Source organism: Nansenia antarctica (assembly GCF_963989245.1).
Source record: "Nansenia antarctica genome assembly, chromosome: 7".
NCBI classification, from domain to species: Eukaryota; Metazoa; Chordata; class Actinopteri; order Argentiniformes; family Microstomatidae; genus Nansenia; species Nansenia antarctica.
This window is the reverse complement of record NC_137677.1, coordinates 2,014,530-2,037,203: the sequence shown is the minus strand read 5'-3', so window position 1 is coordinate 2,037,203 and position 22,674 is coordinate 2,014,530. Positions and strand designations below refer to the sequence as shown.

The 22,674-nt window shown below is 44.5% G+C and overlaps 1 protein-coding gene across 1 annotated transcript in view; it reads left to right on the top strand.

The window, feature by feature from the left end:
• oca2 (oculocutaneous albinism II) overlaps window positions 1-19,664 on the top strand; it is a gene marked incomplete at both ends in the record, with an annotated part of 81,882 nt that extends 62,218 nt beyond the window's left edge. The window contains 2 exons of the mRNA XM_080535975.1: window positions 1,334-1,427; window positions 19,577-19,664. Of these exons, the coding sequence (XP_080392101.1) occupies window positions 1,334-1,427; window positions 19,577-19,664 (182 nt within the window). The remainder of the gene's footprint in view (window positions 1-1,333; window positions 1,428-19,576) is intronic.
• Window positions 19,665-22,674: the final 3,010 nt, after the last annotated feature.

Genomic DNA, 22,674 nt, shown 5'->3' with positions numbered 1-22,674 from the left:
GAACTCACTTATAACTTATATAAACTTATAACCATGTTAATAACCGTGTACATAACCATGAAATGATGCTTATTTATTAAATGGACTTATTTATTTAACTTATTAAATGGACTTATTTATTTAACTTATTAAATTGACTTATGTTATGAAATGCTCATAGCTCACTTTAGTAGCTGGGCTACATGTTTATTTAGATTTACGTTAAAAGCGCTTTTCTCAGACTCAAGGACACTGGGACACAAAAAAACAAAAACAAAACAGAACAAAAATACTAAAAAGATCAAATCATAGTCAAGATAAAAAAGCAATGGTGAGAGAAGCTTACCATTAGAGCTCCGGCAGCTATGGGGAATAGTGCTACTCAGGACCCATAATAATAATAATAATAACTTTTATATAGCGCCTTTCAAAAAAACCCAAGGACGCTTATGCCATGCCATGCTGTAGGAAGGCCAGTCTGAATAGATAGTTCTTGAGTCTGGTCTTGAATGTATTGAAAGTATACCAGAGCATCGGATGGCGGGTCGAAAGGTGTTCCACAGCGTGGGTGTAGCAACAGAAAAGGTTCGGTCGCCAAGTTTGCGTCACCTAGTGTGCGGTATGACGAGGTCAGGTTCAAGGTCCTGTTTCATGAGGGGCTGATGGATTCCAACTATGTTTTATTGCCATGGCTACTTCACTACTTTGTATTTACCTCTGCGATGTATAGCATGAGAGTCACACTCTTGTTGTTTAGGCTATGGAATTATTGCTATCGTTCAATGAGACTGCAGTGGATTGCATTCTGCAATGCAGAATAATCTGAGATGTTGACTTGTAATCAGGAGTGATATGTTTTGGTACAAAAGACCATGAATGTTGAACTCATTGAGGTCCTTTTTAAGTTAAAGTGTGGGGGGCGGCTGTGGCGCAGGAGGTAGAGCCGCCGTCTAATGATCGCAAGGTTGGCAGATCGGCGGTTCGAGCCCCGGCTGGCCACATGTCGAAGTGTCCTTGGGCAAGACACTGAACCCCAAATTGCTCCCAGTGAGCGGGCCGGCCGGCGCCTTGCATGGCAGCTTGCCGCCATTGGTGTGTGAATGTGTGTGTGAATGAGAGGCCGTTGTAAAGCGCTTTGGAGGGGTCACACAAAAAGATAAAATCATAGTCAAAATCATACAGCTCTGCAGTAAGTCAGAAGAATGATTGACTTATAAACACGTCTGTTTTGATATAACTGTATTTAACGGAACGATAAACAAGGTGGCTTCTAAGAGCATGCACTGTACACACTGTATGTGACGTGTACCATCATTCTTCCACTGTTAACCCTCTTCATGTGATTTCTCTGAAGGAAACGGGACGTTGATTGGTGCGTCGGCCAACGTTGTGTGCGCTGGGATCGCTGAACAGCACGGCTATGGTTTCTCCTTCATGGAATTCTTCAGGTTTGTACCCTCGACACCAGAACACAAACCCCTTTACAAGGACACTCAACACGGACACTCACTCAAAAACAACCACAAAAACATCGTCTCACCACAGACTCCATCCATACTGATAGTTCAGGCGAAGCGGCATTGCGAGAATGGCAATACCTGACGGCAATATAATGTATTCCCCATGTACCGTTATATAGGTCAGGCACATACTCTACAGTAGTTGATAGTCTGCTGACCTTAAGACTTCTCTCTCTATGTATCAGATACAGTATTCCCATATACAGGTACGGTATAGTTGACGGTAAGAGTACACGTTGATCTGCATGACTCACAGCAGCTTGGTCCACATCCACATCTCCAAAAGGAAAGGCCACAGTTTCTATCAAACAGCGACAGAAAACCTCAGACACGGGGGGGAATCCAGCGGAATTGTTTTTTTATTCAAACCCCACAATGCAAACAGCTAAATTACCCAGGAGGCCTCTGGCCTGCACTCTGTCAACACCCTCAGGCTGTGGAGGAGCCAGGTGGCGGGAGCCTCTCTATTACCTGCTGTCCTCCGAGGGGGTAGGGGTGGGGGGGGGGGGGGGGAGAGGTGTGGGCACACAACACATCCATCCATCCATCCATTGCAGGACACCGGATGTTTTGGGGTTGAGGAGAGGGGAGGAGAGGAGAGGAGAGGAGAGGAGAGGAGAGGAGAGGAGAAGAGAGGAGAGGAGAGGAGAGGAGAGGAGAGGAGAGGAGGAGGAGAGGAAAGGAGAGAAGAGGAGAGGAGAGGAGAGGAGAGGAGAGGAGGGGAGAGGAGAGGAGAGGAGAGGAGAGGAGAGGAGAGGAGGGGAGAGGAGAGGAGAGGAGAGGAGAGGAGGGGAGGGGAGAGGAGGGGAGAGGAGAGGAGAGGAGAGGAGAGGAGGAGAGGAGAGGAGAGGAGAGGAGAGGAGAGGAAAGGAAAGGAGAGGAGAGGAGAGGAGAGGAGAGGAGAGGAGAGGAGAGGAGGGGAGAGGAGAGGGGAGGAGAGGGCAGCTTTCAGCAGCTCTGCAGTAAGTCAGGGACAGGGAGTAGGGATGGAGTAGCTAGTGTGTCACTGTTAACCCTGGGCGTATGTGCTGCGTCATTGTGTCAGTTAAGCAAGCCAGGCAGAAACCTGGCTGATGTGGCAGACTCTAACAGGAGAAGTCTGTCTCTGTGTTCAGCTCCAAGTGCCGTGTTTGACTCTGCATGCCTATCAATATTGGGTGGTTTGGTATAAAAGGGTTTTGACTTTCTGGAAAGGAAAACCAGCCACCACATTCCTACTTTGAAAGGGGCATTTTAGCTTTGCCGTGGCACGTGCCCATGCCGCAGAGATCTGCCAATCAATTTAATACCTCAGCCCCCTGAAAAAAACACTCAGCGTAAACAGACTGCCGTCTGAAATGTGACTGATTCAATTGGTTTCGAGTGAGACACACTCGAGGTAGCTTGATTTCAGAAGCCTTTGGTATGTTAAGAAGCTCCGTATGAATAGTGAAATAAACCTCAGATTGTGTTTCAAGCAGGTTGGTAAGTAGGCTGCGTGCGTGGTCCTCTGTTTTGCTTGATTTCAACTCTCTTTCCCAAGTTGCCACCTGCTCTCACTAGCAGTGGTGTTCATTCAAATAGTGTCACGCCCCAGATCCCTTGCGGTTTCCCAGTAGGAGAAGTGTGAATGGTCACTGGTCTACAGAAATGCTTGAATATGTTTCTGATTAGGCTGTAAATGCTCACCGTGGGAGAGGCTCGGGCAGGGGTGTCACATTCAAACTTACTGAGCCAGGCTGAGATAAGTGAATAAAATCTGGGGCCAGACATTTGCAATGATATTGAAGAAATATAAGCAGGCTAGTAACTGTATTACATTTAAAAATATTGCATGGATGCACAGATATTATTAAATAACCATCAAATATTATGCTTTTTCCATGTTTGTGCAAAACTGATTCATAAAGCAAAATAGTATTATCAAGTGCTGAACCATGTTTTTGTATAAAATTACAACTGCACAAATTACATTTGCATCACAATAGCCTGCTGTTGCCTGTAACAAAATAACAAACACCGTCTTTGTTAGAATTTATGAAATGCTTTATGAAATGCTTTATGAAATGTCAGCATTTATGAAATTTGCATCACAGTACTATTGTCTTTAATAAAACAACAAATCAGGTCTTTGTTACCAGCAAAACGGATTAATAAAGCAAAATGGCATTTGTTCTGAACAATGATTTTGTATAAAATGATAACTGCACAGTTAAACAAAACACATTTGGATCACACTACTTTTGCCTTTAACAAAACAACAAATAAAAAGGTCAATGCAACAAGTCGTATCTCAAATTGTTTGGTTTACTTTGGAAACCTGAACACAACAATAGGGCCTATAATGCCAAGTCTAAGCAAAAATAGGCAGTGTGTTTTTTAGTTCAACAAAAAGTCAACGCAACCTTCAACAACAAAACATGTTTACTCGCATAATTAGTCCGTGTGAGGGAGCGGTGAAGGCAACAAGCTTTATAATCAGTTGAGGACATCAGTTGAGGAGCAACAGAGGGAGAGGTTATTCAAAATTGCATTGACAAGGTATGTGATGTTGTATGCCACGACAAGAAGCAGGCGTTTGAAAATATCAGCATGTCCTCGAATTAAGTCCAACAAATAAAAAGCTCAAAAAGGTCAAAATAGGCAGTGTGCTTCTTAGTTCAACAAAAAGTCAATAATTAAAACGCAACCTTCAACAACAAAACATGTTTTCTCAGGGCCCGTGTGAGGGAGCGGTGAAGGTAACAAGCTTTATAATAGTTGAGGACACAGCAACAGAGGGAGAGTTTATTCAAAATGGCATTGGAAAGGTATGTGATGTTGTATGCCCCGACAAGAAGCAGGCATTTGAAAATACCAGCATGTCCTCGAAATACCCTGGCTTGCTGGGTGGATGAGCTGGCCTCCGACTTACAGAGCCAGCTAAAAACTAAAGCCAAGGAATTTGTTTGGTATCTGTTGGCTGCAGATGAGAGTAGGAACAGGACGGACACTGCCCACCTCACCATATTCATCCGGGGGATGGATGCTCAGCTTTCCGTCACAGAGGAACTTTTGGATATAAAAGCGATTCACAGGACAACGAAACGGTCCATGTCCATATTTCCATAATGCTCATGCATGCTTCGTTTTGAAACGCCTCCAAAGGTTATATTCTTTGAAGATTGCCAATGACTCTTGACATGCGAGACACATTGGCCTCAGATATCTACCTCCACCAGCTTTTACTTTTGTAAAAGTGTATTATTACACTTCACCTGGCTGCCTTCCTTCCTATAAAACGATGTTTTAAATGTTGTTTTAAGAAACAAAATGTACACAAAATATATTGCTCTGATTTTACCATGATGTGGCCACAAGACCTCGGAGAAATACCCCACAGAACAGCTCCAGTGTTGTGAGAACAGAACAGCTCCAGTGTTGTGAGAACAGAACAGCTCCAGTGTTGTGAGAACATAGGAGGAAGTTTAGATGTTCGTTTCCACCTGTGGATTTAGACATTCCTCCAGTTCCACAGCGTAACTCCCAGCATCCCTTGCGGCCTCCCCAGTGCTGAGTTGGAGGATGAGCTTCAGGGGCAAAACAGAACAGCAATGGGAGTTGAAGAGGGAGGGAGGGGGGCGTGGGGTAGGAGGGGTATGAGGGGGGGCGGGGGCACCTCTGGGGGTTACTGGCAGTGCTCTGAAAACAAACAGGGGGACAGCAGATGTTTAGGTAATTGACCTCCTCTCTGCTTCCCTCTCTGCCTCATCCTCCCAATTACTGCCAAAAGAGCCGGGTGATAGACTGACTATTGGCACCTAATGCCATTTGACTTGTCTTAGCTGAACGTGGGTAATTGCACCACAGCAAGGACCATGGGCTGTTTAAAGCCAGCTTAAAACATTTCTTTACATTTGTACCCCAGTCAGTGCGTTCTCTCTCTCATCCTCCCACTGTGGTAGCTGTGATGGCTGGTTGATATACCAGCACTGTCCTTGGCTCAGGATGTAATTGCCTGGCTGTGGATAGAATAGGGACACAGCTGCGGTGTGTATAGAGAGGGACAGGTTGGAGAGGAGAGGAGAGGAGTGGAGAGGAGAAGAGAGGAGAGGAGAGGAGAGGAGTGGAGGGGAGGGGAGGAGAGGAGAGGGGGGGTAAGATGAGAGGAGAGGGGAGGGGAGGAGAGGGGAGGGGTGAGAGGAGAAGAGGAGAGGAGAGGATTGGGGAGGAGAGGAGAAGAGGGGAGAAGAGAGGAGAGGAGAAGAGAGGAGAGGAGAGGAGTGGAGGGGAGGGGAGGAGAGGGGGGGTAAGATGAGAGGAGAGGGGAGGGGAGGAGAGGGGAGGGGTGAGAGGAGAGGATTGGGGAGGAGAGGAGAAGAGAGGAGAGGAGAGGAGAAGAGGGGAGGAGAGGAGAGGAGAGGAGAGGAGAGGAGAGGAGAGGAGGGGAGGGGTGGAGAGGAGAGGGGAGGAGAGGAGAGGAGAGGGGAGGGGTGGAGAGGAGAGGGGAGGAGAGGAGAGGAGAGGAGAGGGGTGGAGAGGAGAGGAGAGGAGAGGAGAGGAGAGGAGAAGAGGGGAGAGGAGAGGAGAGGAGAGGAGAGGGGAGAGGAGAGGAGAGGAGAGGAGAGGAGAGGAGAGGAGAAGAGGGGAGAAGAGAGGAGAGGGGAGGAGAGGGGAGGAGAGGAGAGGGGTGGAGAGGAGAGGGGAGGAGAGGAGAGGTGGGGAGACGGCAGCTTTCCGCAGCTCTGCAGTAAGTCAGGGACGGGGAGTAGGGATGGAGTAGCTAGTGTGTCACTGTTAACTCTCGGTCCAGATGAGCCCACGGGGGGGCCGTAACGTCCCCTCTGTGCCCGCTATCTTCCTCCTCACGTTGGATAATGAGCTGCCTTGAATAAGTCCGTCAGCGCCCGAGTGACCGAGTGTAAAGTCTCTGATGTCCCCCCACCGCTGGGTCTTCGAGCGCCGCTGTCCTCCTCTTCCAGTCCGTGTAGCCGGAGAGGAGGAGTGTGGTAGCCTAGGAACCCATGTTCACACCCCCTCAGGGTATAGAGCCCCGCACAGCCTTAGTGGTCTGGTCGCCGAAAATACCAAGTCTCTCAGTGTGATTAGGAGGTGCTGTTGAAGCCCGGTGTGTTTCCTTGTAACAAGATCTGAAGGTGAGAACTCTTTCGCTGCCCTGTGGGGTTATCCTCCTCCTGTTCTCCTAGTTCCACTTTCCCAGAGTTGTTTTTTTTTGCACCAGCAGAGAGTCTAACAAAGGGGTGTTCGGTTGAGATGCCTTGTGGTGCAGTCCTCCCTCCTCCTCCCCCTCCCCTCCCATCCCCTCCCCTCCGCACCACGGTGGGTGACCTGACCTTGTCTCCTGGCTGTGGCTCAGGAGGGAGAGCCGGCAGTCTAATGATCACAAGGTCGGAGGTTCGATCCCAGGCTGGTCACATAATCGTGAGCTTGGAATTCTAAGGTTCTATCTCCGTTTAGGGCAGTTCAGAGATATTGAGCGTCAAAGTTTTTACATTCCGTTATGTTTTGTGAGACGGAACCTTTGTGTTTTATGAATTACTAACTCAAAAATGTTCAACATTTTAAAAAATAACACCACACAGGCATTAATAAACACCTAATGGATCAGATTATGTAAAAAAAAAAAACTCAATTTTGACCAAAAATGGAGATAGAACCTTATAATTCTAACGTCACGATGTGTCAGTGTGTAGGAGTAGATGGTATGAAGATGAACAGCCGTCCTCTAGTTTCTGAGTCATGTTGCGAGTAATTGCGAGGCGAATGAAGTGGCCCAGAGCGCATCGATAAGACGTATAAGAGTAATTAAAGTTGAATGACTGGCCTGCTGTAAATCCACACCACAGCCCTGTGTGTTTTAAACTGAGACCACAGATCATTCCCTGTAAGTAAATCGTCACTCGTGACACGTTTACAGGTGGGCGAGGCTGTGGGGTCCTCCATCTTAAGTAGCTGCCGTGGCGTTTCAGGGCGGAGGGCCGCCCAGTAATGCCATTACAGTGCAAACACTAAACGTGGTCCTTGATTTGCCTGTCAATGTGATAAACTAGTTTTATGATGTCTTATAAATCTATCCAATTGTGCCGAGAGCGAAAATACCAAATTCCAACAATTGACTGACGAGTTGACTGGGGCGGCTGTGGCTCAGGAGGTAGAGCCGGCGTCTAATGATCGCACGGTTGGCAGATCGGCGGTTCGAGTCGAGCCCCGGCTGGCCAGATGCCGAAGTGTCCTTGGGCAAGACGCTGAACCCCCAAATTGCTCCCAGTGCGCGGGCCGGCACCTTGCATGGTAGCTGTGCATTGGTGTGTGAATGGGTGAATGAGAGGCCGTTGTAAAGCGCTTTGGATAAAGGCGCTATATACATAAGTGCAGTCCATTCACCAAGTTGATTGCATGGCAATAAATCTGTAAAAAAAAAAAAAGATGAAACCAGTCAGATACTCGGGTTTCTGCCTATCTGCTTTTGTTTTTTTTTTAAATCACTTATAAACAGATGTCATATAACCACAAATACAAACAAGTATGACCTTCCTTCACTTGTCAGGTTGTGAGTTTAAAAACAGTATTCATATTTCCATGTACCATAATGGTGACTGCTTGCATTTGTGGGTTGACCCGAGAGCTCAAATTGTTGTATTCTGTTGCGCACAAAACATAGGATGAGTCTATGTGGAATGTCTTTTTTTCAGTCAGGCAGAGCTCCTGGGACACGCCATTTACCGTCATTGTGTCCAGGGTAAGTAACCGGCCCCAGACAAGATGCCATTAAGAGAAAAACAATGTAAACTGATTTAGGAGGGAGAATCCCCTTATTCCATTTCTCTTCCCCTCCTCCTGTTCAGTTTCTCCTGCCATGCGACAGCAAGAGATATTAATATTCCCATTCAAGGTTTCCGGCTCTGTGCTGCCGCTATTGTTAGAATCGGTTCTTTCGTTGACTGCTCCAAGAAAGAGGAGAGATGTTTTCTATTGCACAAGTGGTATATTTATTGAATATCACACGTGGAGTACAGAGTATAGCACCTTAACCTGACGCGGTCTCAGAGGAAAAGTCTCTCTTAAGTGTTCAAATCATCACATATATATTTTCATGAAACTCAGAGTCCCTCCCCCTTTTGGCCACGATGATGTAAGAGCTGAAGATTAGAATGTTCTAGAACTATGAATGGAGTGTTGTCTTGTGTTAGACGTGAGCGTTTCTTATCGGTTCTTACAACACCTGGATTCATGGTCATCAGACGCGTTCCCAGACAGTAGCTTACAACGGGTCGTATTGTGTTCTTAGGATACAATACTGATCATGTGCTTATTAAAACAGGAAAACTGATAAGATTATGTAACATCATGACTTAAGCAGCTGGTGCTAGAGAATGAACAATAGGACCTTTGAAAAATACCTATCCTAAAGCCCAATGCACACGGCAAATTCGATTCCATTGTTTTGAATGAGACGATGCACACGGCGATATACACCACTTCGGTGGTGTGAATTGAGAATCGAATGTTGTCGTGTGCATTGGCCTTAACACTATGGAGACCTGTGCTTGGGACAATGGTCGACTAGACACAGGAGACTAGATGGAGGTGCTTCTATCTCCGTTTGCCAAGAGATCAAACACAAACCCACACAGTAATCAGCAACAATAGCACTGGTTAGTTAGACCACCAAATGAAACATTTTCTTGTATATTTTCAGGCTTTTTTTTTGCAGGGTCGAGCACAACCCAACCGTTTAAAGGGCTGTTAGGTTTGCAAGTCCTGGCGTGTTGAATGAGCCAGAAGCACAAGGCAGGTACTACAGTATAATGATGACAGTGCATTTCTCCAAGCTAAGGACAGCCTCTGTCAAAAGCACAGGTCACCCTGGGTTCACCTGAAGGGACACATTCAGATTACATCAGGACATTCAAAGCCAGCTTTAATCGCACGTAATTAAATCACAGCATGAGATCACAGGGCAAAAAAACGGTGCCTGTTTAGCCAAGGTGAACCCTGTGTCATTGTTGCATTGTGGGAGCTGCTTTTGTCAAAAGCTGCTCTGTGGCCTCTGTCTCTCCATGCTGTGCATGCTGGGTAAAAAAAGTGTATTGCTCAGCAGAAAAATGGCTTCACCTGTCTAGAGGTGCCCTCAGCCTCTATAGTTATGATAAGATTTTAAACTCCCACAACCCCCTGGAAAGGTTTAACCCCATCCTGTACCCCGTCCTGTATGTATTTGCACAAATGAATAAAGGCGTCTGAATAACGAGGGGGGGCATGCAGCAGAGACCAGCGCGTTCCAGGGGGGGGGGGGGGGGTGTTAGCGATGGCTCAGTAGCGATAGCTTTGTAGCTTGTCCTTGTGTAAGTTAAGGGGAGGCTGTGTCTCAGGTGGTAGAGCCGCCGTCTAATGATCACAAGGTTGGCAGATCGGCGGTTCGAGTCGAGCCCCGGCTGGCCACATGTCGAAGTGTCCTTGGGCGAGACACTGAACCCCCAAAATTGCTCCCAGTGAGCGGGGCCGGCCGGCGCCTTGCATGGCAGCTTGCCGCCATTGGTGTGTGAATGGGTGAATGAGAGGCCGTTGTAAAGCGCTTTGGAGCAGCAAAAAAGGCGCTATATAAGTGCAGTCCATTACCATTAAGACCTGCTCCTCCCCGTACTGCATTGTCATCCCCTCTAACTGAACACATGGGACATCTTCAGCTGCATATGCAGGAAGCTATTATGGGATGCATGCTTGTTAACAATTACTGTACCACAGCTGTTGACTTGCTTTAAAGACACAGTTGTTTCTAGAAGCATTTAGCTATAACGTCTCATCCGGCAGTGTAACAGATGTAACACTATAGCAGCTATGGCTACCGTGTGTGATCAAGAGACCATTATAGTGGATAGGAAATGACCCACTTTCCAATCCAGGCTATTTATAGCTCAGCTGTCTCGTTGTGTGGCTGGGATCACCCCCTCTCTGTCTTGCAGTAATTACAAGGGGGCAATTTTGTCCTACCTTGGCCGCCAGATCATACTGGCACTGCAAGTGGGCTGTGCTGACAGTCAAATATTAACAACCCACCCACATAACCGCCTACAATTATCTCTTACCACCTCACCTATGTGGACATCTCTCTGGTCCAATCAGAGGATTGTAGTGTAGAATGTTTGTATAGAAGGCCCGATGAAGTCTTTAGTGTTCCCTGTTTTATGGAGCAGCTAGGGCACATTTTGAGCTAAAACATATAATAGTACTCTCGCTCTGAGAAAATGCTGATGTCAGGAGAGGCTGAGCTCATCCAGAACTGTGCTTCATGCTCGAGCTTCTCAGGCTAAAACACAGCGAGGGCTTTTGTTTTTCCTCCACTGTTAGAGAGATGCCTGCTGTGGTTGTAGCTGTTGGATAGAGTTTTTTTACATAATCTGATCCATTAGGTGTTTATTAATGCCTGTGTGGTGTTATTTTTAAAATGTTGACATTTTTTTGTTAGTAATTAATAAAATACAAAGGTTCCATCTCACAAAACATAATGGAATGTAAAAACGTTGACGCTCAATACTTCTGAACTAGCCTAAACGGAGATAGAACCTTATCATTCTAAGCTCACGTAGTGCCCAACAATTTATCCGCTAAATAGCCTAGGTCAGGGGTCGGCAATTAGGTTTGGCCTCGGGCCAAAAAATTTTTGAGCCACTAGGTGGCGGGCCCGAATTTTTTTTTTTTTTTTTTTTTTTCCTTTCCTAACACCAGGGGAGCCACCCCTCCTAAATTTCGTTGTTTGGTACCTGTACTGTAGCAATGACAATAAAGACCATTCATTCATTCCATTCATTCATTCATAAGTAATTGATTGTTAAAAAATGTGACACGTTCTAATGCTTTGACTTTTCTTTCGAAAAATGTACACATCGCTAGTCAACTAACACAGCTTGTTTTGTGAGCCTGCTAACAATGTAAAGTAGTGTTGTAGTTAACTAGGTAACAATGTAAAGTAGTGTTGTAGTTAACTAGGTAACAATGTAAAGTAGTGTTCTAGTTAACTAGGTAACAATGTAAAGTAGTGTTGTAGTTAACTAGGTAACAATGTAAAGTAGTGTTGTAGTTAACTAGGTAACAATGTAAAGTAGTGTTGTAGTTAACTAGGTAACAATGTAAAGTAGTGTTCTAGTTAACTAGGTAACAATGTAAAGTAGTGTTCTAGTTAACTAGGTAACAATGTAAAGTAGTGTTGTAGTTAACTAGGTAACAATGTAAAGTAGTGTTGTAGTTAACTAGGTAACAATGTAAAGTAGTGTTGTAGTTAACTAGGTAACAATGTAAAGTAGTGTTGTAGTTAACTAGGTAACAATGTAAAGTAGTGTTGTAGTTAACTAGGTAACAATGTAAAGTAGTGTTGTAGTTAACTAGGTAGCAGTCCAATCCATTACATTGCAGTATTTTGGCTTGACTAGCAAGTTTGTGTTGTGATTCTCAACAACGTTGAAATGTAGTTTCACCCTTTTCCATAGTTTTGAATAATAAATGTGTGGACTGACGATGTAGCGCAGCCTAGCTTATTCTAATAATTATTTAACATACTTTCATTCTGAATGATTCCCCCCTCCTCCCAGACAAGGTCACATTATTATTGGATTGGTTGTTTGCCTGCCGGGTGAAGTTAGCTAAACATTTAACCTGCTAACTAGCAAGAGAAACATCATGTCACTCTCCAAAGGTGTAAAGAGGAAAGTTGACGGTGAAAACAGGGCATTTAAAGAGGAATGGACAGCGAACTATAATGTTCATCCTACCTGGTTTCATCAACGCAAAGCCGTTGTGAGACTCACATCTTCCGTGCTCACAATGTTCCCTTTCTATACATGCGAGTCGTCCTTTTCCTCAATGAATGTGATAAAGACGCACGAGAGGAATCGATTGATGCAAAAAAAAACTTGAGAACTGCCTGCGGATTAAAGTGACGTCCATATAACCAGATATCAAGCAAATACTGACCGATGGGAGATGCCACTTTTCACATTAAGTGAGTACCAAGCCTGTCGTTATTGTATTTAATAACCTAATTGTATTTTGTATATTTTGAATGAATGGCTCATTGTAATTATTATCCCTAATAGCATGTTTGCTCTGTCGTTTCAGGAGCATAGGCCTATGCACCACCACCCCTCGCATAAGCGGATTACTTTTCTTTCTTTTCTTTTTTTCACCGATTTTGTTGTCAATGTTTTTCAGAATATTAAACTGAATTTGCTTTGTTACTGTTCATATGTGTGTTGCAGTCACATATACGTAAACATTACGTTTGAATTATTTACTGAGCTGGTGTTATTTTTTTCAAACCACACACGGCTATTTCAGCACTACACGTTGTCCACCTACTTATGATTCACTATGAGGGGTTCAGCGTCAGTGCGCTTCGGTGCACCCCGCTGCCTGATTGTCTGTCCCTGTGTCATTCACTCTCAACATGGATAAAAGTACAATAAGCATTATTCAGGTGGAGGTAGATTCTCTATTCGGACATTATAGGCGCTATATGTGGGACTGTCGGTCCGATATTGTAAAAAAAAAAAAAAAAAAAAAAAAAAAAATGGATTCTCAAAATATTCTGCTGGGCCAAATATTATTGGTGATGGGCCAGCAATGGCCCGCGGGCCGCCTATTGCCGACCCCTGGCCTAGGTGATGGTTTATAGAATGCATAGCTACTAACTGTAGCTCAGCCCCACTATGAAATACTTCTGTGTGGATGACTTTCCTAAAGAAAGAAAAGAAAGTATTGTTATTAAGTATTCCTAGTGAGGGCCGCAGTCTTTGGGCTTTCAGTTCTAGGGAGGTACTCAACAGCCATCTTCTCTGTGTCTCATCAATCAACGTGCTCCTCTCCTGACACATTCAACTCCAAACAGCCGCCAGACAACATCCCCTCAGACACCTGCCAGAGTCATAGGAGGTGCTGAAATATATACTAGGGTCCAGAGTTCCTTGGAAGAGAAAATTATAGTAGAGGAGAGTAAAGGCCGTTTTTTTAAACCAGATGAGCAGAAGGTTAAATTATTTTCTTCCCTTTGGCAGAGCAGATAATTGATATTGAAAGACAGGCGAAACAACCTTGGCCACACGCTCTCTTCTCACATACGTAAGAGACGTACCTGTTTCACAAGAGACATACCTGTTTCATTGTAGCATTTCCACAGTTACTTCATGGTACAGTATGTCATTTTAGCTTTTGTTGGGTGCCTTCTGGTTTTTGGATGATATCATTTTTACGTACATCCTCTTTGATATTTCTCCTATCATCTCAGTGCAATTATTACATCTTAATACAGATTGTGATTGAGTTGCTCTCTCTGTTTTCCTATAACAGTTACTTTTACCAGTGACACTAACGTTCTATTCCATTTGATGATCAGCATTTAAGTGACTGTAAAGTTGAAGATTTTAGCTCACAGCCAGTCTCTGCACATGAGCTCAGTGGATAGGATGGTAGACATAATGCATGCATAGATGCATGTACAACGCTTTATACACCACACACCCTCTCTCTCTCTCTCTGTCTCTGTCTCTCTCTCTCTCTCTCTCTCTCTCTCCTCTCTCTCTCTCTCTCTCTCTCTCTCCCCCTCTCCCCCTCTCTCTCTCTCTCTCTCTCTCTCTCTCTCTCTCTCTCTCTCTCTCTCTCTCTCTCTCTCTCTCTCTCTCTCTCTCTCTCTCTCTCTCTCTCTCTCTCTCTCTCTCTCTCTCTCTCTCTCTCTCTCTCTCTCTCTCTCTCTCTCTCTCTCTCTCTCTCTCTCTCTCTCTCTCTCTCTCTCTCTCTCTCTCTCTCTCTCTCTCTCCCTCTCCCTCTCTCTCTCTCTCTCTCTCTCTCTCTCTCTCTCTCTCTCATCAAGGAGCCAAGACACTCTGGCACTGAGCCACCATAGTCCAAATATCAAATTATCTGGATCGCCTGACCGTTGAAAAGGGCTTTCTGCATATCTGGATATGAGCAATTATGCTTATCTGACACACACTGCACAAACTTTACACTGTAATAAATAACTAATTTAGTTATTGTTTTTCTCTCAAGCAAAGGACTGGCATTGGCCAGTAGTGTTATGGGGTGAGTCTAATTTCATCTCTGTCGAGAGCGCCTTTTCTACTTGCCAGAGAGAGAGAGAGTCACCATTTCCAAAGGCCTCAGACCAAAACTTCACACTACTACCGCTACCGGTTTCCAACAACCCACCACCATCCCTTTAATTATGTATCTGGGGCAGTTAATTATTTGTATGTACTGGAGGGATTTGCTGATGTATTTTACACGGTTTTAAACTTTTGTATCTCTGCTTGTGCTTCTCTCGCCATGCGTGAAGAGATTCCACCAGGGACGTTTCTGGAAGGCTTTTGTAACGTCTATTTACGTAACATGAATTATCCACTGTAACACTGTAAAATTATCCACTGTAAAAATCCACTGTCTCAGGAGGTAGAGCCGCCGCCTAATGATCACAAGGTTGGCAGATCGGCGGTTCGAGCCCCGGCTGGCCACATGTCGAAGTGTCCTTGGGCAAGACACTGAACCCCAAAATTGCTCCCAGTGAGCGGGCCGGCGCCTTGCATGGCAGCTTGCCGCCATTGGTGTGTGAATGTGTGTGTGAATGGGTGAATGAGAGGCCGTTGTAAAGCGCTTTGGAGCAGCTTTGGAGCAGCAAAAAAAAGCGCTATATAAGTGCAGTCCATTTACCATTTTACCATTCCTCATTCCTATTTCCTGGTCAGCTGCATAGTATCCACCTGCTCCACCTGCTCCACCTCTCTGCAGCTGTTCACCTGCTCCACACCTAATGCACCCCGCTCTATGGAGAACTAGAGAGTTGGCTTCAGCTAAGAACAGCTGCAGAGAGGACAGCTGCCTTAGAGACCCTGCTGCCTGCAGGGAGACAGCAGATTGATTCAAATGGGCTGGATCAAATTAAAGGCAGTCTGCCTTCACTGTCTGTCAGTCTGCCATGTGCTCTTCCTCTCTCTCATTCTGCTGTGTGGGTAACAAGTTGTCCGGTGGAGGAGGAGTGGAGAGCATGACAGTGATCCTCCCTCAGAACTATCAACATGCCGGTTGTCATGAGTCACAGGAAATGTGTGAATACAGTTACAATTCGTGAGTTTAGAATGATAAGGTTCTATCTCCGTTTAGGGCAGTTCAGAGATATTGAGCGTCAACGTTTTTACATTCCGTTACGTTTTGTGAGATGGAACCTTTGTATTTGATTAATTACTAACTCAAAAATGTCAACGTTTTAAAAAATAACACCACACAGGCATTAATAAACACCTAATGGATCAGATTATGTAAAAAAACAAAATTTTGACAAAAATGGAGATAGAACCTTATAATTCTAACGTCACAAATTCTTCTCCTTTTTGGAACAAGGGGTGTTTGGTAGCCGTAGAAAAAATAAGGTAAAAAGATATACAGTGAATCAATGATTGAATGGATGCCTGGAGTGCTTGTACAGTATGTCTTCTTGGTTTTCTCGGGGTATGTTTCCCCCAAGCTGTGCCCCAGGCACAACACATGTCATTGGGACCTGTTTTCTCTGTGTGTACCTCACCGTGACCTAGCTCACTTGGACAGAGTGGTCCAGCTCAAGGGACTAGTAGTGATGGGTATTTCAAGTCTTTTCAGTGATGAAATAATTTGGGGCGGCTGTGGCGCAGGAGGTAGAGCCGTTGTCTAATGATAGCAAGGTTGGCAGATTGGCGGTTCGAGCCCCGGCTGGCCACATGTCGAAGTGTCCTTGGGCAAGACACTGAACCACAAATTGCTCCCAGTGAGCGGGGCCGGCCGGCGCCTTGCATGGCAGCTTGCCGCCATTGGTGTGTGAATGTGTGTGTGAATGGGTGAATGAGAGGCCGTTGTAAAGCGCTTTGGAGAAAAGCGCTATATAAGTGCAGTCCTTTTACCATTTATTTGGATCTGTTCACCTAAAATGTCTCTTTGTCAAAATCAGCCCAATTAAGTAACATAATTGTATTTTTTTTAAACTGTAAAATTAAAAATATATTTTTAAAATTGGACTTAGCTGATGTCCTACAAAAAAAGCAAGACACTTTCACTAACTCGTCTCGAACCCTTGCTGTGAATGATTCGTCCTTACAAGGATCTATTCACCCCATGGCTATGCTCTGTTGACTCTCTTTCATCCATTTGTTCCCTCTCTTTGTGAATGGCAGCTTGCACCGCTAAGCTGACTAATCTCCCAACTCCCCAACCCTCTCCGTGTACCAATGTACCAGGCATTCAAACGACCGGACTATCGGTCCGTTGCGTACGGTCAGGCCAAGTGGGTTTACCAGGCTTACCCTCTCCTTCGCCTCGACAGCTCTTACACACCCACAGGTTTGTCAGAAAACTTGTGAGCTTAGAATGATAAGGTTCTATCTCCGTTTAGGGTAGTTCAGAGATATTGAGCGTCAACGTTTTTACATTCCATTATGTTTTGTGAGATGGAACCGTTGTATTTTTATTAATTACTAACTAAAACATGTCAACATTTAAAAAAATAACACCACACAGGCATTAATAAACACCTAATGGATCAGATTATGTAAAAATCTCAATTTTGACAAAAATGGAGATAGAACCTTATAATTCTAACGTCACAAACTATTACTCACGACGACGGGCGCTCTGGAACAGGCCGACTGTGCAGCAGTTGCCTGTCACTCCGTGGCCTGGGTTTTATTCCTCCTATAAAACATGACTGGCTGGACACAAGCTCCTCCCACAAGCTCCGCCCAATGAACTCTCAATGTGGATCCTTGGGTCCAAGTAGGAGAGAATACATCTCCACGGCAATCAGTTCATACTGTTTACCTCAGCTGAGACCAGAGAGCATCTGGAACTGGTCTTAGTGGGTTTGGCCAAACGGAGGCAGTCATTGCCATTGAGGCGGCCATTGTGGAGGCTGTGGCGCAGGAGGTAGAGCCGCCGTCTAATGATCGCAAGGTTGGCAGATTGGCGGTTCTCCCCAGCCCCGGCTGGCCACATGTCGAAGTGTCCTTGGGCAAGACACTGAACCACAAATTGCTCCCAGTGAGCGGGCCGGCCGGCGCCTTGCATGGTAGCTTGCCGCCATTGGTGTGTGAATGTGTGTGTGAATGGGTGAATGAGAGGCCGTTGTAAAGCGCTTTGGATAAAGGCGCTATATAAGTGCAGTCCATTTACCATTGAGGAGTTTCAGAAACACAGTACACCTGTACCGTATAACGGTGATAACAACAAGAATGATTATGTTGTTTGACTGGTATCTATCAAAGAAACGTTGTTTGCAAGAAAGCTAGTACTTAACACTAGAAGAGCTGTGAGGGGTCATGGTGACCCCTGTGAGTAAAAAAACGAATTCTATCTTTGCACTCGATCAAATGTCAGGACCCTCCTTTCATGACTTGTCCTAGATATGTGCGTTCTACCACCCCAGTATCCTTACATTTTCAAAATCACTTCAGGATAAGATAGTATAATAAAGCTGTTTTGCAGTTTTTCTGTGTAGTAGGAGGCAGGCTAAAAAAAAGAAGTGCCCTCTACTGTAGTGATCTCTGTGTGTAAATAGCAGATTTACATTCTAAAAAAGGCGGTCTATTTGACCCCCAAGGCGGCTCTACTAGTAGGTAAAATAGGCACGGCTGTTGTAGTGTAAAATGACACTGGTCATTCAGAGTCATCTGAGCATAGCTATGTCCACTGCTATGAGGAGATGTCAATCGATATCAATCACCAGTACTGAGAGCGTATGCAGCAGGGTTATTAATAACACAGTCAGTCTCACAGGCATTTGTTTCAGCTCTAGAAAGATAATAATACAATGTCTATCTAACTAGCACTTGTCACTATTGTTCTATTGTTTGGTACTTCAAATGACATACGGTGTGTGTTCCATGGAAACCTTGCAGCACGCGAGAGCCAGTTCAAAAGGCGTGCTGCTGATAGAACGCTATAGGATTATCAGACTGCACCCGTTGTTGTAATTACACTGGTAATGCTTTCTCCAGATGGATGTTGTACAATCAAGCAGATAAAGGAGTTCCCACGTCACATTTCTGGGAGCTGGCTCGCAAAGGAAAGCAGCTTAAGCACAGGGAGGGACCGCACAGGAAGTCGTCTGGCGTCTCTGTTTCCTGGTTAATACCGTTTGAATAGCTGGGCTAATGCAGAGTCAGGGGACAAGGAGTGCTTCTCAGTGGCACTGCGTGTGTGACCCCCCCTGTTACCCAGAATGGTGTCACACACACACACACACACGCATCCACAACACGTCGACAGTACACATGTCTTCCCTGCGGATGATGTAGCGCCCCTCCTTATGTGAATTGATGACAATTATTCGTATGTTTTCGTGGATTAATGAGAGGGAGAATACAAATATTTGGAATTTATTTATCAGTTCTTACTATAGCACCCCCCTTGAGCCAATCAGTGTAGTCTTGTGAATACTGGTTCTCTATGGAAAGACCAGAAAGACCCGTCATTTACCCACGTTTAAAAAAAATGCTCCCTGTGTCTGAGGCACGTGTCATGCTGACGGACCCACAGTCCCCTTCCCGATTTCATTGTGGGGGACAATAGATAGAGGGCGGCTGTGGCTCAGGAGGTAGAGTCGCCGTCTAATGATCGCAAGGTTGGCAGATCGGCGGTTCGAGCCCCGGCTGGCCACATGTCGAAGTGTCCTTGGGCAAGACACTGAACCCCAAATTGCTCCCAGTGAGCGGGCCGGCGCCTTGCATGGTAGCTTGCCGCCATTGGTGTGTGAATGTGTGTGTGAATGGGTGAATGAGAGGCCGTTGTAAAGCGCTTTGGATAAAGGCGCTATATAAGTGCAGTCCATTTACCAATAGAGAAATTCTGTTTGTCTGTAGAAAGGCAAACAAAAATGTATGTATTGGTATATGTTGTTCAGTTCAAGTGAAATGCTCTCGATGTGATCCTGAGTGATAATGTTGTTTACCTGTATGTTTTTTTATGTTTCCAAAATCATTGGGAAGCCAATGTCAGCACTGTAGAATAGTAATGATTTGTTCTTGTTGATTTATATTCTACTCTCTATTATTCTACTCTATATTAAAGTGTTGTTTTCTGTCTTCTCACAGACTTGGATTTCCCATGATGCTCATGACCTGCACGATAGGGATGTGCTACCTGCTGCTCACCCACATCGGACTGGGCTGGAACCTCTGAACAGTGATGCTGTGCAGAACCAAAGAGACTCTGTGTGTGTGTGTGTGTGTGTGTGTGTGTGTAACTGACTGTTTTCATAATGCACTGATAGTATTTATGTCCTTTAGATATTGTACATGTATGTGGACATAAATAAAGCATTTAAAATGTGAGAGAGAGAGAGAGAGTGTGTACAGTATGTGTGTGCTGAATGATGTAGCTCCAAAGTTGAGATCACGTTACTCCCTTAAGGCCCTTGCACACCAATGCGTTTTTTCCGTGCGTTTTTTCCGTCCGTTAAAAAAATAAATTAGAACTCATGTTGTGTCAACCACGCTTGCACACCAATCCGTAATATTCGTCCGTCAAAAAAAAACAACGCAACAGGTTCGATTTTCTGCGTTTTTCGCGTCCGTCAAAAGCCTTTTGAGAGTTGTTATTGACCACTCCGCCATAGTAGAGGGACACATCGTCAAATTAGAACTGCAGGACAGTTGGATTAATGTTTACAGAAGTACATGTCTCAAGTATTATCTCGGCGGTTAGTCGAGTGAAAGAAAACAACATACAGATGATAATTCACACAATATAATACCACGAAAGCGTACGGCACTAAACAATAACATTCATTTGGGCAGCATCACTAAACAATAACATTCATTTGGGCATTTATTAGCAGGTGAAACTCCCCTTGCTGCCGACGAGTTCTGAGGATGGGGTGGATCCAATATTTCCTTTTCCTTTTCCTATTTTCAAGAAGTGAGAGGAGCACAAAATCATCCTCACTGCTTGAAGACTCCATGTTGCGTATTGCGAAAGGGTTAGGAGAGGAGAGGAGAGTAAAGCCCAATGCACACAGCGTGCGATTTCTGTTGCACGACAACATTCCATTTTGAAGTTTGAATGGAAGTCTATGAGAAAATCGCGTCCCAATGCACACGGCCCCGATTTTAATCGCACAGCGAAAATTCGATTCCATTCATGACAACAATGGAAATTATGGAATGTTGTCGTGCAACAGAAATCGCACCCTGTGTGCATTGGGCTTAACGCAACTTAAAAAACGCAACGGACTCCGCAACGGACCGGTGTGCAAGGTCTCTGTGCGTAACGTTTTTTTCGGATGACGGATTAAAACGCACGCATTGGTGTGCAAAGACCTTTACACTTGCAAAGTTGCAGTTCAAGTGGTGGACATATGGAGCATTTAGTCCGCTTCTGGTACATGCACACTGCAGTACACCAGCCTGGTACATGCAGTACACCAGCCATTTGTTGCAAAGTGGGGGAAAAACAGCCTGAACCAAGGGAATGTAAACAACTCCACTGAGCGCCTGGCCCCAGTCCACAGGGCTCCATGGTGCTGCTGCCTCTATGGGGAGAGGGTGATTACAACGAGGTTTTCCTTTGGGAATTTCTTACGTTTGTTTCGTTATATCAATGAGAAACTATTGCCTGAATTCCTTTTTGTATAGTTTGGGATACACAGTACATCAAATGTGTTTGCAGCCCTAAGATACATCATAGCTCATCAAAGCATCATTAAAATAATGATAGTATGCCCCAATTAAGGTACCCCCATACCCAACAAAAGGGACTATAGCAAATGGTTATATATTTTGCCCTAATATCTGTGTAATATCTGAGTATTGTAATTTGCAAGATTGCAGACACAATCAATTGGAAAACCAGAAATGACTGATTGATGTAAAGCAATGCAAGCCCTCTGTATGTAGGCCCTAATCATATTATATGTATATACTGTAATCTTATATGTATGCCTATTTAATGTTAAATGATTTAACTCGGTTAGACATATTTAACCTATATTTAATGACATTAGTGCCTACAGTATTTTAAATGCCCAACATCGCCCATATTGCACAGATAAGTGCCCTTTGTCTTAAGCCCAATGCACACAGCGTGCGATTTCTGTTGCACGACAACATTCCATTGTTGTCATGAATGGAATCGAATTTTCGCCGTGCGATTAAAATCGGGGCCGTGTGCATTGGGATGCGATTTTCTCATAGACTTCCATTCAAACTTCAAAATGGAATGTTGTCGTGCAACAGAAATCGCACGCTGTGTGCATTGGGCTTTATTGTTGCCCAGACATCATAGCTGAATTCTGTTTTCCAGAGTTCCACAGAGTTATTTTTTCCACAGTTCCATACCTATAGTAATAACTGGAGTCATCATCAATATCAACAATAAAACGTTAAACAAGTTGTTGGACTTTTAAAAAAATATATATATCTTTTTAAAATATGTTTTTTATTGTTTGTATTGTATATTTTGCTTTCATCACAAGTCACTCTAATCTCAATCTACTGGCTTAGTGTTGTAAAATCTCTTCACAGTAAAAAGAAGCGCCTACAAGAAGTGTTTTGTCCTGATTACCATGTGCTTTATACCAATGACTCACAATGAACACTTTATTAGGAATAGCCTACTATACTAATACTGGGTAGGGCTCTCCCATTGCTCTCAAAACAGCCTCAATTCTTTGTGCCATTGATTCCACAAGATGTTGGAAACATTCCTTAGAGATTCTGGTCCATGATGATGTGATTGCATCATGCAATTCCTTCAGATTCTTCACTTTGAAGCGGTGAATCTCCCAATCTCTCATTCTACCACATCCCATTGGTCTTAACGGGCCCAGAATGTGCCAAGAAAACATTCCCTGCACCATTTCACCACCTCCATGAATGAGAAGGTGTACAAGTGTTCCTAATAAAGTGTTCGGTGAGGAGTGTATGTCTATGTACTCTAACTATGCAGGCATATAAATCATGCATAAATGTCAATCCGAGATTAAAATGAACATCTAAGAAGGGAACCGTAACAGGACATGACACTATGACATCACACGGCTATCTCGTGGGCATGTCGGGCTAGCTAGAACACGACCCAGTTACTGTAACAAGATTATAACAAACATTAACTTATTATCTTTCTGCAGACCATACACCATCTTGTTCAATAAAGATAACAACTAACACTGTAATTCAGATGGAATATTATG